Source organism: Ailuropoda melanoleuca, chromosome 7 (assembly GCF_002007445.2).
Source record: "Ailuropoda melanoleuca isolate Jingjing chromosome 7, ASM200744v2, whole genome shotgun sequence".
Lineage (NCBI taxonomy): Eukaryota > Metazoa > Chordata > Mammalia > Carnivora > Ursidae > Ailuropoda > Ailuropoda melanoleuca.
In genome coordinates, this window is record NC_048224.1 from 59606274 (window position 1) to 59617692 (window position 11419).

An 11419-nucleotide genomic window follows, 5' to 3' on the forward strand; every position below is an offset into this window, starting at 1 on the left:
GGCCGGCCATCCATTCGCCCGCCCCTTTGGCCCCGCCCCTCACCTACGACCAATCTTTCGGCGTTCATCCCTTCGTCCCGCCCCCTTGGCCTCTCCCCTGCGACCGGCCTCTCCCCTGCGACCCGCCCCTCTGCGACCCGCCCTTCGCCCACCTGCCGGGCCTGGCGCTCGGAGGACCGCCCAGAGACGTCGTCCTGTTTTCGCTACTTCTTTCTCCCAGTCTTTTCTTGTCTTAGGATGGGAGAAGAGTTGGGGCTCTTCAGGCAGACCCAAGTGAAGGACCAGTCTTGAACGACCGAAGCCAGCGGGCGCACCCGCCAAGAACGGCTACTCGATGCCGCCGAGAACCGGAGCGGCGCCCTGGCGCAGGCGCGACCCTCCCATTCTGCCGTTGGACTTCCTCCAAGGCTGGAGACCGGCGGAAGGCGAAGGCGCTTGCGCCGGCCGCCAAGGCGGGTCGCGCCTGCGCACTTCGCGGCGGCTCGCCGGTTGCCTGGTTACGACCATTGGCGGCTCAGGGTTCCAGTTCTGCCCGGGAAGTTCGTTTCGGTCCGCTCCCGGCCCTCAGGAAGCAGAGCCCTGGGAGTCGTCCCGTAGGTAGCCCGCGGGCCCCGGCCACGCGCAGGCCCCTCTGCTCCCGCCGTCCTGTCCTTTCCCTCCGCCCGCCCGAGCCCCTCCGAGGCCCCGGCTCTTCCCCCGGCGGGCAGCGGCTCCGTCTGCGCGCGGTCGCGGCCCCCGAGCCTCGTGGACGGAAGCCAGGGCTCCGTTCGGCGTTCAGCAGCCGTTGAGCGGGTAGTGTGTGCAATGAGCGCCTTCCCCAGGCACCGGCCGGGCCGCCGCGCCTCGCCTCCTTCTCCTCCCCGTGGACGGCACCATCTGAGCCCTTCCGCGGAGGGTCTTAGGGACCACCGATGCTGCCGTGTGTATCCGCACTTTCCCAGTGAGGAAAGGGAGGTTCAGCAGGTGGGGAAGCAGTCAGCCAGGCCCGGCCCACTCACCTGCACACCTGCCTGGCAAGGAGAGGGGAGAGTAGCCGCCTGCCCCCACTTGCCCCAGCTCCTTCCAGAGGCCGGGAAGAGTGGCAAGGGTGCCCATCCGATGGCAGCCCCCCGCCCCCCGCCCCCGTGGTCGAGCTCCCAGCGGCAGTTAGTGCAGCAGCAGCCGCCGAGGCCTGCCTGGGGTGGGAGGGCTCCCTGGTCACCCGTGGGACTCAGCAGCCTGGGAAGAAGGAAGGAGTGTGCTTCAGCTATTGTTTGCTGTGACGTTGGCAGGGAGCAGCCACGCTGTCAGGGCCCCAGAGGGTGCCGGGGGAGTTTCAGCCCATCTGACGTGGCCACTCTGCTAAGCTAACATTTGCCTTGCAGAAATCAAGGTCCCAACCTATTTCAACACAGAGTTAGCGTGTGCTGGAACTCAGCCCTGGATCCCGCTGCCCTTGATTCACTTCCTCTTGCACTCACTTTGTCCCAGCACACTGCTCTGCAGAGACAGATGTCCCTGTTAACCCCCGTGAAAGGGGGAAGCAGCGGTAAAGGTGCAAAGCCCATCCCCACCTCCCTGCTGTTAAGCCTCGAGTGGAGGCCCTCATGTTCTTGGCCCTTGGTAGCCTGGTGTGCAGGAGAGGCGTCTAGGCCCACCGTCGAGCCAAAGGTCATAGAGGCTGGGCTCTGAGTCACAGGTCCACGGCGTTTAAGCTTCCTTGCCCTCCCTGACCATCACATCCTCACCAACCCAGAGTCCAGGCAGAGTGAGCACCTGACAACGTACCGTTGATGCCTATACCAGAGCAGCAGGTGTGAACTGGGCAGTCCTGGGCCTGTCGGGCAAATGCGTGTCGGGCAACTGGCTACAGAGCACGCAGGGCCTGCACCAAGGGGGCATGCTGCCATGACCGCTGCTGCTGTCCTGAGGAAGCGTCCCTTCCTTTGCCCGCTGCGTGTCACTCATTCTTTCTCCTCCTCCTCCCTGGCTCACAGAGGCTGCATAGGAATGCCACCACCTCCCTGAAGGGCCACCTACAGGGGCTAGGGTCAGCCACTCTCTCCTGAGGGCCAAGTTGTTAGTTCCTCACGCAAAGCTCCATAACCGGAGCTGCAGTCCTGTTACCCAGAGCGCACCGGACACAGGGCTACACACTTGCCAGGACAATCGGCAGCCCCTCCCAGTAGCCTTCACTGTCCAAAGAAGGCTGCTACTGAGTGCCTGCGAGGGGGGCTGGGCTGAGCTGGGACGGAATCTAAGTACATGCTAGAGGCCAGGGTACCAAGAATGTCAAATGGCCCACTGATAGCTTTCTACTACACATAGAAATAACATTTGGGGTGTATTGAGTTAAATATACTGTTAAAATTTATTTCATCTGTTTCCCTTTCTTTAATGTAGCTCGTTGGAAGTTTAAAATTCCATACGTGCCTGGCATATTCCCATCAGACGGCGCTGGTCTAGACACTGAACACATCGTGGGAGGGGGTCAGGGGGCCCCCCATGAAGCAGCCCCGGCCTGGGGCTCTAGCTCCCTAGATTGCATAGCTGACAACCAACCATTTCAGTGATTGTGGGAAGGAGCCTTTGGAAGGGTGGCCACAGTCTTAGTGTGGGTGAAGGCTGGTAGCCCACGGCCATGAGGCTCACCCCTCACTCCTCCAGGGTGTAAAGTAGCTGCAGTGAAATGGTTTGTTAAGTGGATGCTTGTAGGGCAGTCCTGCTCCACATCAGGTGCCCTGCTCAGCCTCTGACTCATGCCCTTGGTACTGGGGGCATGGGAGGGCCCTGCTTGACTGAGCCTGGAGAGAGCAAGGGGCTGCCTCCATGAGACAGGGTTAGCTGAGTGGTCCAGGGAAAAAATGCATTATGGCTTCAGAAGTGGAAAGAGCTGGCAGGGAGGGCTTCTGGAAGAGGAGGCCATACAAGTGAGCAGGTCTGAATGGAGAGGAAGGGAACATGAGTTCCTTCAGGAGAGCGCAGGTCCGGGACAGAGAGAGCTGGGTGTTAGAGCATGCTCTGTGGCCCCTATGGAGTGGAATGCCTTTCGGTGGTGTGTGGCCAGGCCGAGCATAAGGAGAGGACGGCACCTCCGTGGGGGCAGCTGGGGTATAAAGCCAGCACTCGTAGAGCCATCCCAGACCCCTGGGGTGCCTTGCAAGAACAAATCCACATGCAGGCTAAGCGTGAGCATGGCACCGACTCTTGTCTCGTCTCCGCATCTGCAAACGTGCCTGGCATCTGGCAAGCCACAGAGGACTTTTTTTTTCTTAATTGTCGAGCAAAGTGCTAAACCTGTAAGGCGGTAAAAGTGAGAAGGGCGCCCTAAAAAGCACAAGCAGCATGCTAATCCCACGTGAGTCAGGCCAGAGGTTCGGAGCCCTGTTAGCTGCAGCAGGGCCCTGGAAAGAGCCGAGAGAGACCTCTTTCACAAAACTGTATGTTGAGCCCCTACTGTGTGCCAGGCACTGCTAGGAGCTGGGACTGTGCGTGTGGGACTGACAGGCCGGGCCTCTGCCCTGGGGAGCGTGGACACTGGGCAGCTGCCCCGCGGGGGCACCTGGCAAGGCCTTGGTCCCACCTGCTGGTGACAGGGTGGAGCCAGGGATGGAGGAAAAGACACATTGTGGCTGAAGCAAACAGAAGGTTCCGTAGCGGCAGGGGCAGAAACCTGGAGAGTGGGAGGTGGCATCGGGCGGGTGTGCCTTGCCCTGGGCTCTTCAGGCCCTGCACTTGATTTCTGAAAGCAAGGAAACGCTCTGGGGCTCCCCACCAGGAGTGACATCAGTTTGGCCTCCCCCTTCCTCTGTCAAGGTGCTAATGAGAGCCAGGAGCCCAGGAGGTGGCCTTGGGGCCCCAGGGGAGCAGTTAGGCTGCTGGACCAGACTGGTGGGGGGAGTTGAGCCTCAGGTGACTCCCGAGGGCAGGACCCAGCTCTCTGGCTGCCAGTTGCGTCTGCAGCCCCCCTGCACAGCACCGGCACCCACACATCAGCCAAAGGAGCACACAAGGCAGGAGGGCGAGAGCCCGAGTGTCAGTGGTGACTTGTTTCAGGCGTGAACTTGGAGGCCTGGGGGATTGTGGATTGGGAAGACAAAGGGCCGAGGTAGAACACAGAAGAACCCCAGATCTGCCCGTTTCCTAGTGCCAGGCTGGCTGCAGCCCTAAACTCCCGAGCATCGGTGTTCCTGTCTGGAGAGTGATGCTGCCGAGCCATGGAGTCTCCTTGAATTGTTATGAGAACATGGACCAGGAGAGTTACCGGCCCTGGCTCAAATGGGTGCACTTGGACCAGGAGAGTTACCGGCCCTGGCTCAAATGGGTGCACTTGGGGAAGTCACCTGCCTCTAGAAGCCTCAGCTTCCCCATCTGTAAAACGGGATGACAACACAGTGAAGGGAGGACCGTGAGCGATTTGTGAGCTGCAGACTTAAGTGATGGAAATCCCCATGGGACCACCTGCTTGCCAAGAGGGGGCACTGGCCGGATGCTGCCAGCAGGGGGAGGCAGAGAGCCTCCTCCGAGTCCGCGGGCCCAGCAAGCCGGCCTGGGGAACTTGGGCATCAGGGACACCCTGGGCTCCTGTAGGATCTGGCCCCGGTGCAGCAGGACGAACATCACCCCCAGATGCGGTCCTCGCCAGGGGGTTATTCATCTCCGGACTCCCCCTGCCACCAGGAGCAGGGGTTGGTCTGCTGAACACAGCAGGTGCTCCATAAACCCTCCCTGAGTTGAGCTTAATGGCACAACAGAGAATGTGTATTTCTCGAGATCTGTGCTCGGTGATTTCCTCCTCACATCTCTGGAGTCTGGAAAGTGTTTCTTTCCCATTAAGAACACCTGCATTCTGCATCACCCTGTCCCTGGCCAGATGTGGCCAGCTTCCTTCCCTTTTTTCCACCCTATAGACACAGAAACAAGGTAGAGATCAAGTAACTTACTAAAGGTTACACTTTTCTAAGGCTCAATTTTTAAAATGAGGAAACGTCCAAACAGGGTGACTGAAGCTCTGTGTGGTGTGTTTACTTTGAGTCGAGCCACGCTCTGACCGTGGGTGCGATGCAATGTCATTGAAAACATAACTGGATTGGCGGTAAGTATGACCATAGAAAAGCATAGATTTGTGATAAGTGCTGATTACACATCGCAGGCTCTATGGTCCAGGAACATGTCCAGGGCTGTACGGAGAACGTTGAAAATCCAACCCCCAGATGCTTCGCACGGGCCCTGAAGCACCGGGAAAAACGCTTTTGTAGCGCAAAAGCCGGGCGCGGAGGGCAACCGCGGCTACTGAATAGGGCTGCTGCCCGGCTGCGGGAGACCTCGCGGGCGTGCATGGGGAGCGCGACAGTGTTAGAACTCGTCCACTCGGACCACATTTCCTATTTGAAACACTTGGACAGAATAATCCTTTGGCACTGTGCCAGGGACCCCTGCTGTGGGGCGATCCCATAAGGAGTGGCCCCAGGAAGCTCTCCAACCCCCGTCTGCGGACAGTGCTGTCCCTTCCCGCAGGGCTCCTGGGTGGGTTTCTAGATCGCGCCGGCCCATGAGAGACCCATCGCTGGTGTGTGGGATGGGAAGGAGACTGGAGGGGCACAGGTGAAGGTGAGCCCCTCCACCGAGCCCAGTCTTGGCCCGCCGACATGCTCTGGAGGCTGCTGGTGGCCCACGGAGTGGCACTGAGCCTCGCGGGTGTTGCGGCGGCCCTACCAGTCTGTTTATTTATTATTATTATTTTTTAAAGATTTTATTTATTTATTTGACAGAGAGAGAGACAGCCAGCGAGGGAGGGAACACAAGCAGGGGGAGTGGGAGAGGAAGAAGCAGGCTCCCAGCGGAGGAGCCTGATGTGGGGCTCGATCCCAGAACGCGGGGATCATACCCTGAGCCGAAGGCAGACGCTTAACGACTGCGCCACCCAGGCGCCCCCTGCCGGTCTGTTTAATCTGTGGGCACTGATGCCGCGCCCTCCTTGCCCTGGCCAGAAGGGGGCAGAGCCACATTTGGGGCTCACCATGGAAGAACAAGGAGCAAGATGCCACAAGATACTGTGCCTCGGGTTTCCTGGGCGCTGACGGGTGCCTGGAGGCCACCTTGGTGGTCGAAACCCGTGCCATCCAGCGTGGCGGGCATGAGCCATGCGTGGCAGCTGAGCACGTGGCCAGTCCACACTGAGATGTGCCAAAAGCCCGAAACACACACTGCGTCTCGAAGACATAGTATAAAAGGTTGGGGGGGAGAATGGAAACAATCTCATCAACTGTGTATGTCGATTCCATGTTGAGATGCTAATATTTTGGATATATTGGATTATCTAAGAAGTATATTAATAAGCTTTTTTGGTTTCTTTTCACTTTTTTAATGTGGCTACTGAGATGTTTAAAGTTGCATTTGTGGCTTGCATTACATGTCTGCTGGAAGACGCGGTGCTGAAGGAAGTCCCCGGTTCAAACCAGCAAAGGAAGGAAGCCTCGGGCCGGCGGCTCTGGTGTTGGGTTCATGGCTTTGAGCGTTGCAGAGTGCAAGCCTCCTGCGGAGGGAGAGGGCTGGCGGGCTGGGGCTGCTGGCGCTGTAGCCCCTGGGACATGCCTTTGGCCCTGGTTCTTCTGCTGGGGCTGCCTTCACAAGGCTCTGCAGCAGCGAATGTCCTCCCCTCCTGGAGGCTGGCGGCTGAGCCCCGGGCGCGGGCAGGGCTGGGCTGCCTCCTGCTGGGGCCTCGTCCTGAGCTCGCAGACGGCTGTGTCCTCCCACGTCCCACCTGGCGGCCCCACGTGCGTGTCTGTGGCCTCATCTCCTCACAAGGACGCCGGCCCAACTGGAGTAGGGTATACCCGAACAACCTCATGGTACCTTGATGAGCTCTCCCAATACCACCCATCCCAAGGTCCTGCAGCCTCGGGTCTCAAGGTAGAAATTCTGGGGGGAACAGAGATGAGCCCTAACAGATGCCCTAAGCCAGGGCCGTGTCCTCTCTGGGAGGCCTGTGGTGTCCAAATGGCGGTCCTTCTGAGGGTGGGACTGGCAGCATAGGTCAGCTCAGGGTGGACGTCGGGGAGTGAGGGCCAGGGTCGAGGGAGGGCCTGCTGGCTGGGGGGGCTCTGAAGTCAGGGAGCAGGTTTGGGCCCCAGGGAGAAAAACAGGTGGGACTCTCAGCCAGTGCTTCAGAGCCAGGCAGGTGGGGACGAGTCCCTGGGGAGGGGTCTGCAGGGCGGGCAGGGTAGGACAGAGCCTGCAGCCAGTGGCTGGCCTCCCCTGGGCCCTCGTCCGCTGGGGCACAGGCAGGGCCCCGTCTCCCGCACGCCTGGTGTAATGCTCTGAGGGCCCCGTCCTCCTCTGTGGGCTTCCTTCAAGCTGCCAGGGGCTCCGGTGACTCTGGGGAGCACCAGAACCCCCCAGGCCCACGCTGCCGTGTCGGAGGGTCCCACGACCCAACAAGCTTCTTGGTGACTTCAGACACCACTGGGAGTTCTCTCCGTCTTCTAAAACAACACCTGAGATAAAACATAAACGAGGCCATTGTTGGAGTGGACGAATCGGTCACATTTAGCCCATTCAGAATGCCGTGTGACAGACACCCCCGTGGACCTCCCCATTTCATGGCCCCACAGTCACTCCCCAGACCCAGTGGGCAGGCCCTGGGGCCCCCACTCCGCCTCTATCTCTCTGGGCTCACCTGTTCGGGACAGTGAGGGGCCTTTATGGCTGGCTCCTTGCACTCAGCCTCCTGTGGGTGAGGTTTGGCCGTGCTGTGCGTAAGGCCTCACTCCTCTTCAGGGCTGAATAATATCCCATTGTGGGTACTCAGTCTGGGTTCTCCGGACAAACAGAACCAAGAGACTGCACGTGTGTCAAGAGATTTCTGATCAGGAGCTGGCTTACAGGCTATGGAGGCCGAGAACCCCAGATCTGTGGTCAGCAGGCTGCGGCCCAGGGGCAGTGGCTGCTACAGGTTCCGAACCAGGAGAGCTGATGGTGAAGTTTTTGTCGCAAAGTCATCAGGCTGGAGACCCAAGAAGAGCTGGTGCTTCAGTCCATCGTCAAAGGCAGGAGAAGTGCTGTGTTCCCGGACAAGTGTGAGGCAGGGGACCTCCCTCTTACTCAGCCCTTTTGTGCTTTTCGGGCCATCAACTGATTGGGTGCAGCCCACCCACGCTGGGGAGGGCTCTGCTTTACTCTGTCCACAGATTCAAGTGTTCCTCTCCTCCATAAACACTCTCACGTTTGGCCAAATGCTCCAGCCAAGTCGGCACATGAAATGAACCACCACGGCACAATCTACCACATTTTGTCGATCCGTGCATCAGCTGATGGGCGTTGGGCCGTTCCCACCTCTTGGCTGTTGCAAATCGTGCCGCTGTGAACAGGTGAGTGTATGGACTTGTTAGGTCCATTTTCACTTCCTTTGGGAGTAATCTAGGAGTGGCATCACAGGGCACTGGGAGTTCGTGAGGCAGATTTCAGACTGGGTCTACTTTCCCCGTACTCAACAGTTGGGCTGCTTACCATATTCCATTTCCTGGAACCTCTTGTCCCATCTACACAGCCCAGGGCCTGACATTGTGCCGGGTGGGAATGAAGCCTCCAAACTCAGCGAGGAGATCTTGGGACCGCACTTGTGCTTGGGGAGCCCGGGCCTGTGGGGGCAGGCAGCTCTTTGCAGCAGAAGGGGACGTTAGACTTCCCCTCTATTCACCTGGTTTGAATCCACCAGACGGGGTGGAGCCGGGTGGAGGTAGGAGGGAGAAAGGGAGGCCTGAGTGGGTGCCCGGCAGGGGGCAGCCCTTTTCTGCAATACTCCCTTGGCTTCACAGAAACTTCCCCACTCGGTCAGCCCCGTGCTGCCCATGGTACCCCTGCTCAGACGCTTCTGCGGCCCCCTTTGTCCTCCTGCCGGGGTCTGGATTCCCCCTCTGTGGCCTCTGGGCCCCTCCCCATGTACCCCCTTCCCACAGGGGGCTCCCGGCTGCCATCCCTAGGTTAAGTGGTGCCCCGCCCCTCTGACCGAGACAGATGGGGGAGCCCAAAGCCTGCTGTCCTGACAGCCACATCCCCCCACACCCAGGAGGCCCGTGCAGTGGGGTCGCGTGTGCCCAGCACGGGGCCTGGCCCACACAGGTGCAGAGACACTGCAGAAGCTCTGAGGGGCCGGGGCTGGGTGGTCTCCGTCACTCCCCATCAGAAGGGCCAGAGGAATTGCTGGTTCCCTCGGAGTAGAAGGGCCTGCCCGCCCCGCCCNCGCCCGCCCGCCCTCCCTCCCTCCCTCCAAGAAATAGAGCCAATGCCACAACCAGGTTTAGCAAAATCGGGAGGACCATCAGCATTACTTTTATTGCAAATCAGTTAACAAAAAAAGATGAAAAAAAAATACAGCATTTTCATCACCTACAGTTTTGCACGTAGATAACTTTTTAAAAAAGTTTCCTTTTTCTGTAAACTACACTCTATTTTTACAAAACACAGTAAGAATCAACACCTTAGGGCTGGTCTGGTCATGCCCACTTGGGATGGCACAACACTGCCCCCGGCAAGGCCAGGGGGCTGCCTGGGGGAGGCAGCAAGGAGCCTTCCCCAGGTTTGCTCTTCAGAGCTACGGTCCAGGCGGCTGCAGGTCAGGTCTCCAGGCCTGGGTCGTGAGCAGAGCCATGTTCTGACAACCCTCGTCAGCATGACCCCTGACAGACTTGTTCATTCAGATTTTTTAAACAAAATCCACCTTTAAAACTGTATTTACAGACATTGACTTTGCCACAGGCTTATACTTGATATTGTAAGAATCTGCTCCTTCCCCGGCCACACGGCCCCCCCAGACCGGGAGGGGTGGCCCTCGAGCTGGCTCCCGAGGCCCCGGGGGCACCGTCTCAGCGGCTCGCACCCTTGAGCTGCACCGTCTCTGTGAACCGAGGCCAGACACAGCCGTGTTTCTCCAAAGCCTGGACAGAGGTTGCCCTGGGAAGTCTCTCGTGAAAACAGGGCCGTGGGCTGAGCCCGGGCCCAGTGCTGCCAGTCCATCGGGGTGGCCCAGGCAGTGTCTTTCCCCAGAAAAGGGTAGGACTCCTCCACATGGTGTCCCAGGCGGTTGCCCCACACCCACCGAGTCCTCACTCTCACACAATGCGTCCACATCCAGGCCGGGGTGGGGGCAGAGGGGCTCCTAGAAGGAACAGGAACTCACAAGACCAACCAACAACCATGTAATACTGAACCCGAAACAAAGATTCATGATCGGTACCATGAAATGTGCTCTCGGGACACCCCAAGACCACATCTTTAAAAGCATGTTTTCAAAAAAATCATTTTAAAAAACCACCAGAATGTATAAGCCACATCATTTTACATTTTACGTTCCTATCTCAGGTGCAAATTAATGCACGTGCCAAAGGTGTGGCGAAGGTTCTCTCTCGTTGTCTGTGTCTATGCGCACTTCCCCCCAACAAAGCAGGTGGTACGGGCGGGAGGCGGGGGCGGGCGCACAACGCTCCTTCAAACCTACCTTCTCCAACATCGTTTCTTTTTGGATTTTGAAGGGAAAAAAAAAATCAATAAATAAACGGCATTTATAAATCATGAATCTTTGTTTATATTTTACAAAGACGTAACAATATTTATCATAAGTAGAAAATCATGGTGGAGAACTAGTTTATTTTCTTGGAACAGATAAAAGTTGTTACCTGGAGCCATAGAAAACATTACGTATAAATAAAAAGGCAGTGTTTCCTTGTAAAATAAAAGTACATAAATAAATACTAAAAAAAAATTAAAATCCTTGTCCTTTTATTTTGTATAAAAGCATGTTTCTTAAGAAAAAGCCCCTCTGGTCCGTCCGGGTGTCTGTGCAGAGCACGCACGCGCCCAGCAGGGCTTGGGAAAGGAAGCGCAGGGTCCCGCTGGGGCGCCGGCTGTTTACTTGAGCGCCTCCGGAATGTGGGCGATGTGGGACTGCGCGCTGGTGGGCGGGCTGGAGATGCCCTCGGACCAGTCAGAGACGTGGGAATGCGGCGACGAGCTGGACCACTGGTCCGGGGACTCCGGGGACGGGGTGAGGAAGGGGTGCTCAGGCACCTGGAGCTGGTGGCTGGGGGTGTTGTCCGCGGGCGAGGACGAGTAGCTGTGCTGCGAGGGCGGGGTCAGGAACTGGGCGGTGGTCATGGGCGGGGCCAGCGTGGCAGGCAGGGCCGTGGGCAGGGCCTGGCTGTCCGGCGGCAGGAGGGTGTGCACGGCCAGGCCGCTGGGGCCCAGCGGCTGCACTTCGGCCTGGCTCGGCTCCCCGCCCAGGAAGCTCCGGCCCATGTGGCCACCGGCGGCCGAGCTCACGCCGAGGTGCGGGGCGGGCGGCTGCAGGCTCTGCGGCTGCGGGACGCCGGGCGGCTGCATCTGCAAGTTCTGCGGCGGCTGCTGCACCTGGAGCAGGTGCGGCTGGCCGGCCAGGCGCGTGCTC

At 58.7% G+C, this 11419-nt stretch overlaps 2 protein-coding genes across 3 annotated transcripts in view; both read right to left on the reverse strand.

Annotated features, from left to right (window-relative positions):
* SEC16A (SEC16 homolog A, endoplasmic reticulum export factor) overlaps window positions 1-421 on the reverse strand; it is a 32704-nt gene extending 32283 nt beyond the window's left edge. The window contains exon 1 of the mRNA XM_034664834.1: window positions 153-421. The gene's annotated coding sequence lies outside the window, so the exon portion shown is untranslated. The remainder of the gene's footprint in view (window positions 1-152) is intronic.
* Window positions 422-10738: 10317 nt separating this feature from the next.
* The window catches only part of NOTCH1 (notch receptor 1), a 46087-nt gene continuing 45406 nt past the window's right edge, over window positions 10739-11419 (reverse strand). Inside the window, exon 35 of one of the 2 annotated variants that reach the window (XM_034664844.1) lies at window positions 10739-11382. In XM_034664844.1, the coding sequence (XP_034520735.1) occupies window positions 10885-11382 (498 nt within the window). In that variant the 3' untranslated portion in view covers window positions 10739-10884. The remainder of the gene's footprint in view (window positions 11383-11419) is intronic. The other variant, XM_034664843.1, reaches the window with a different exon arrangement.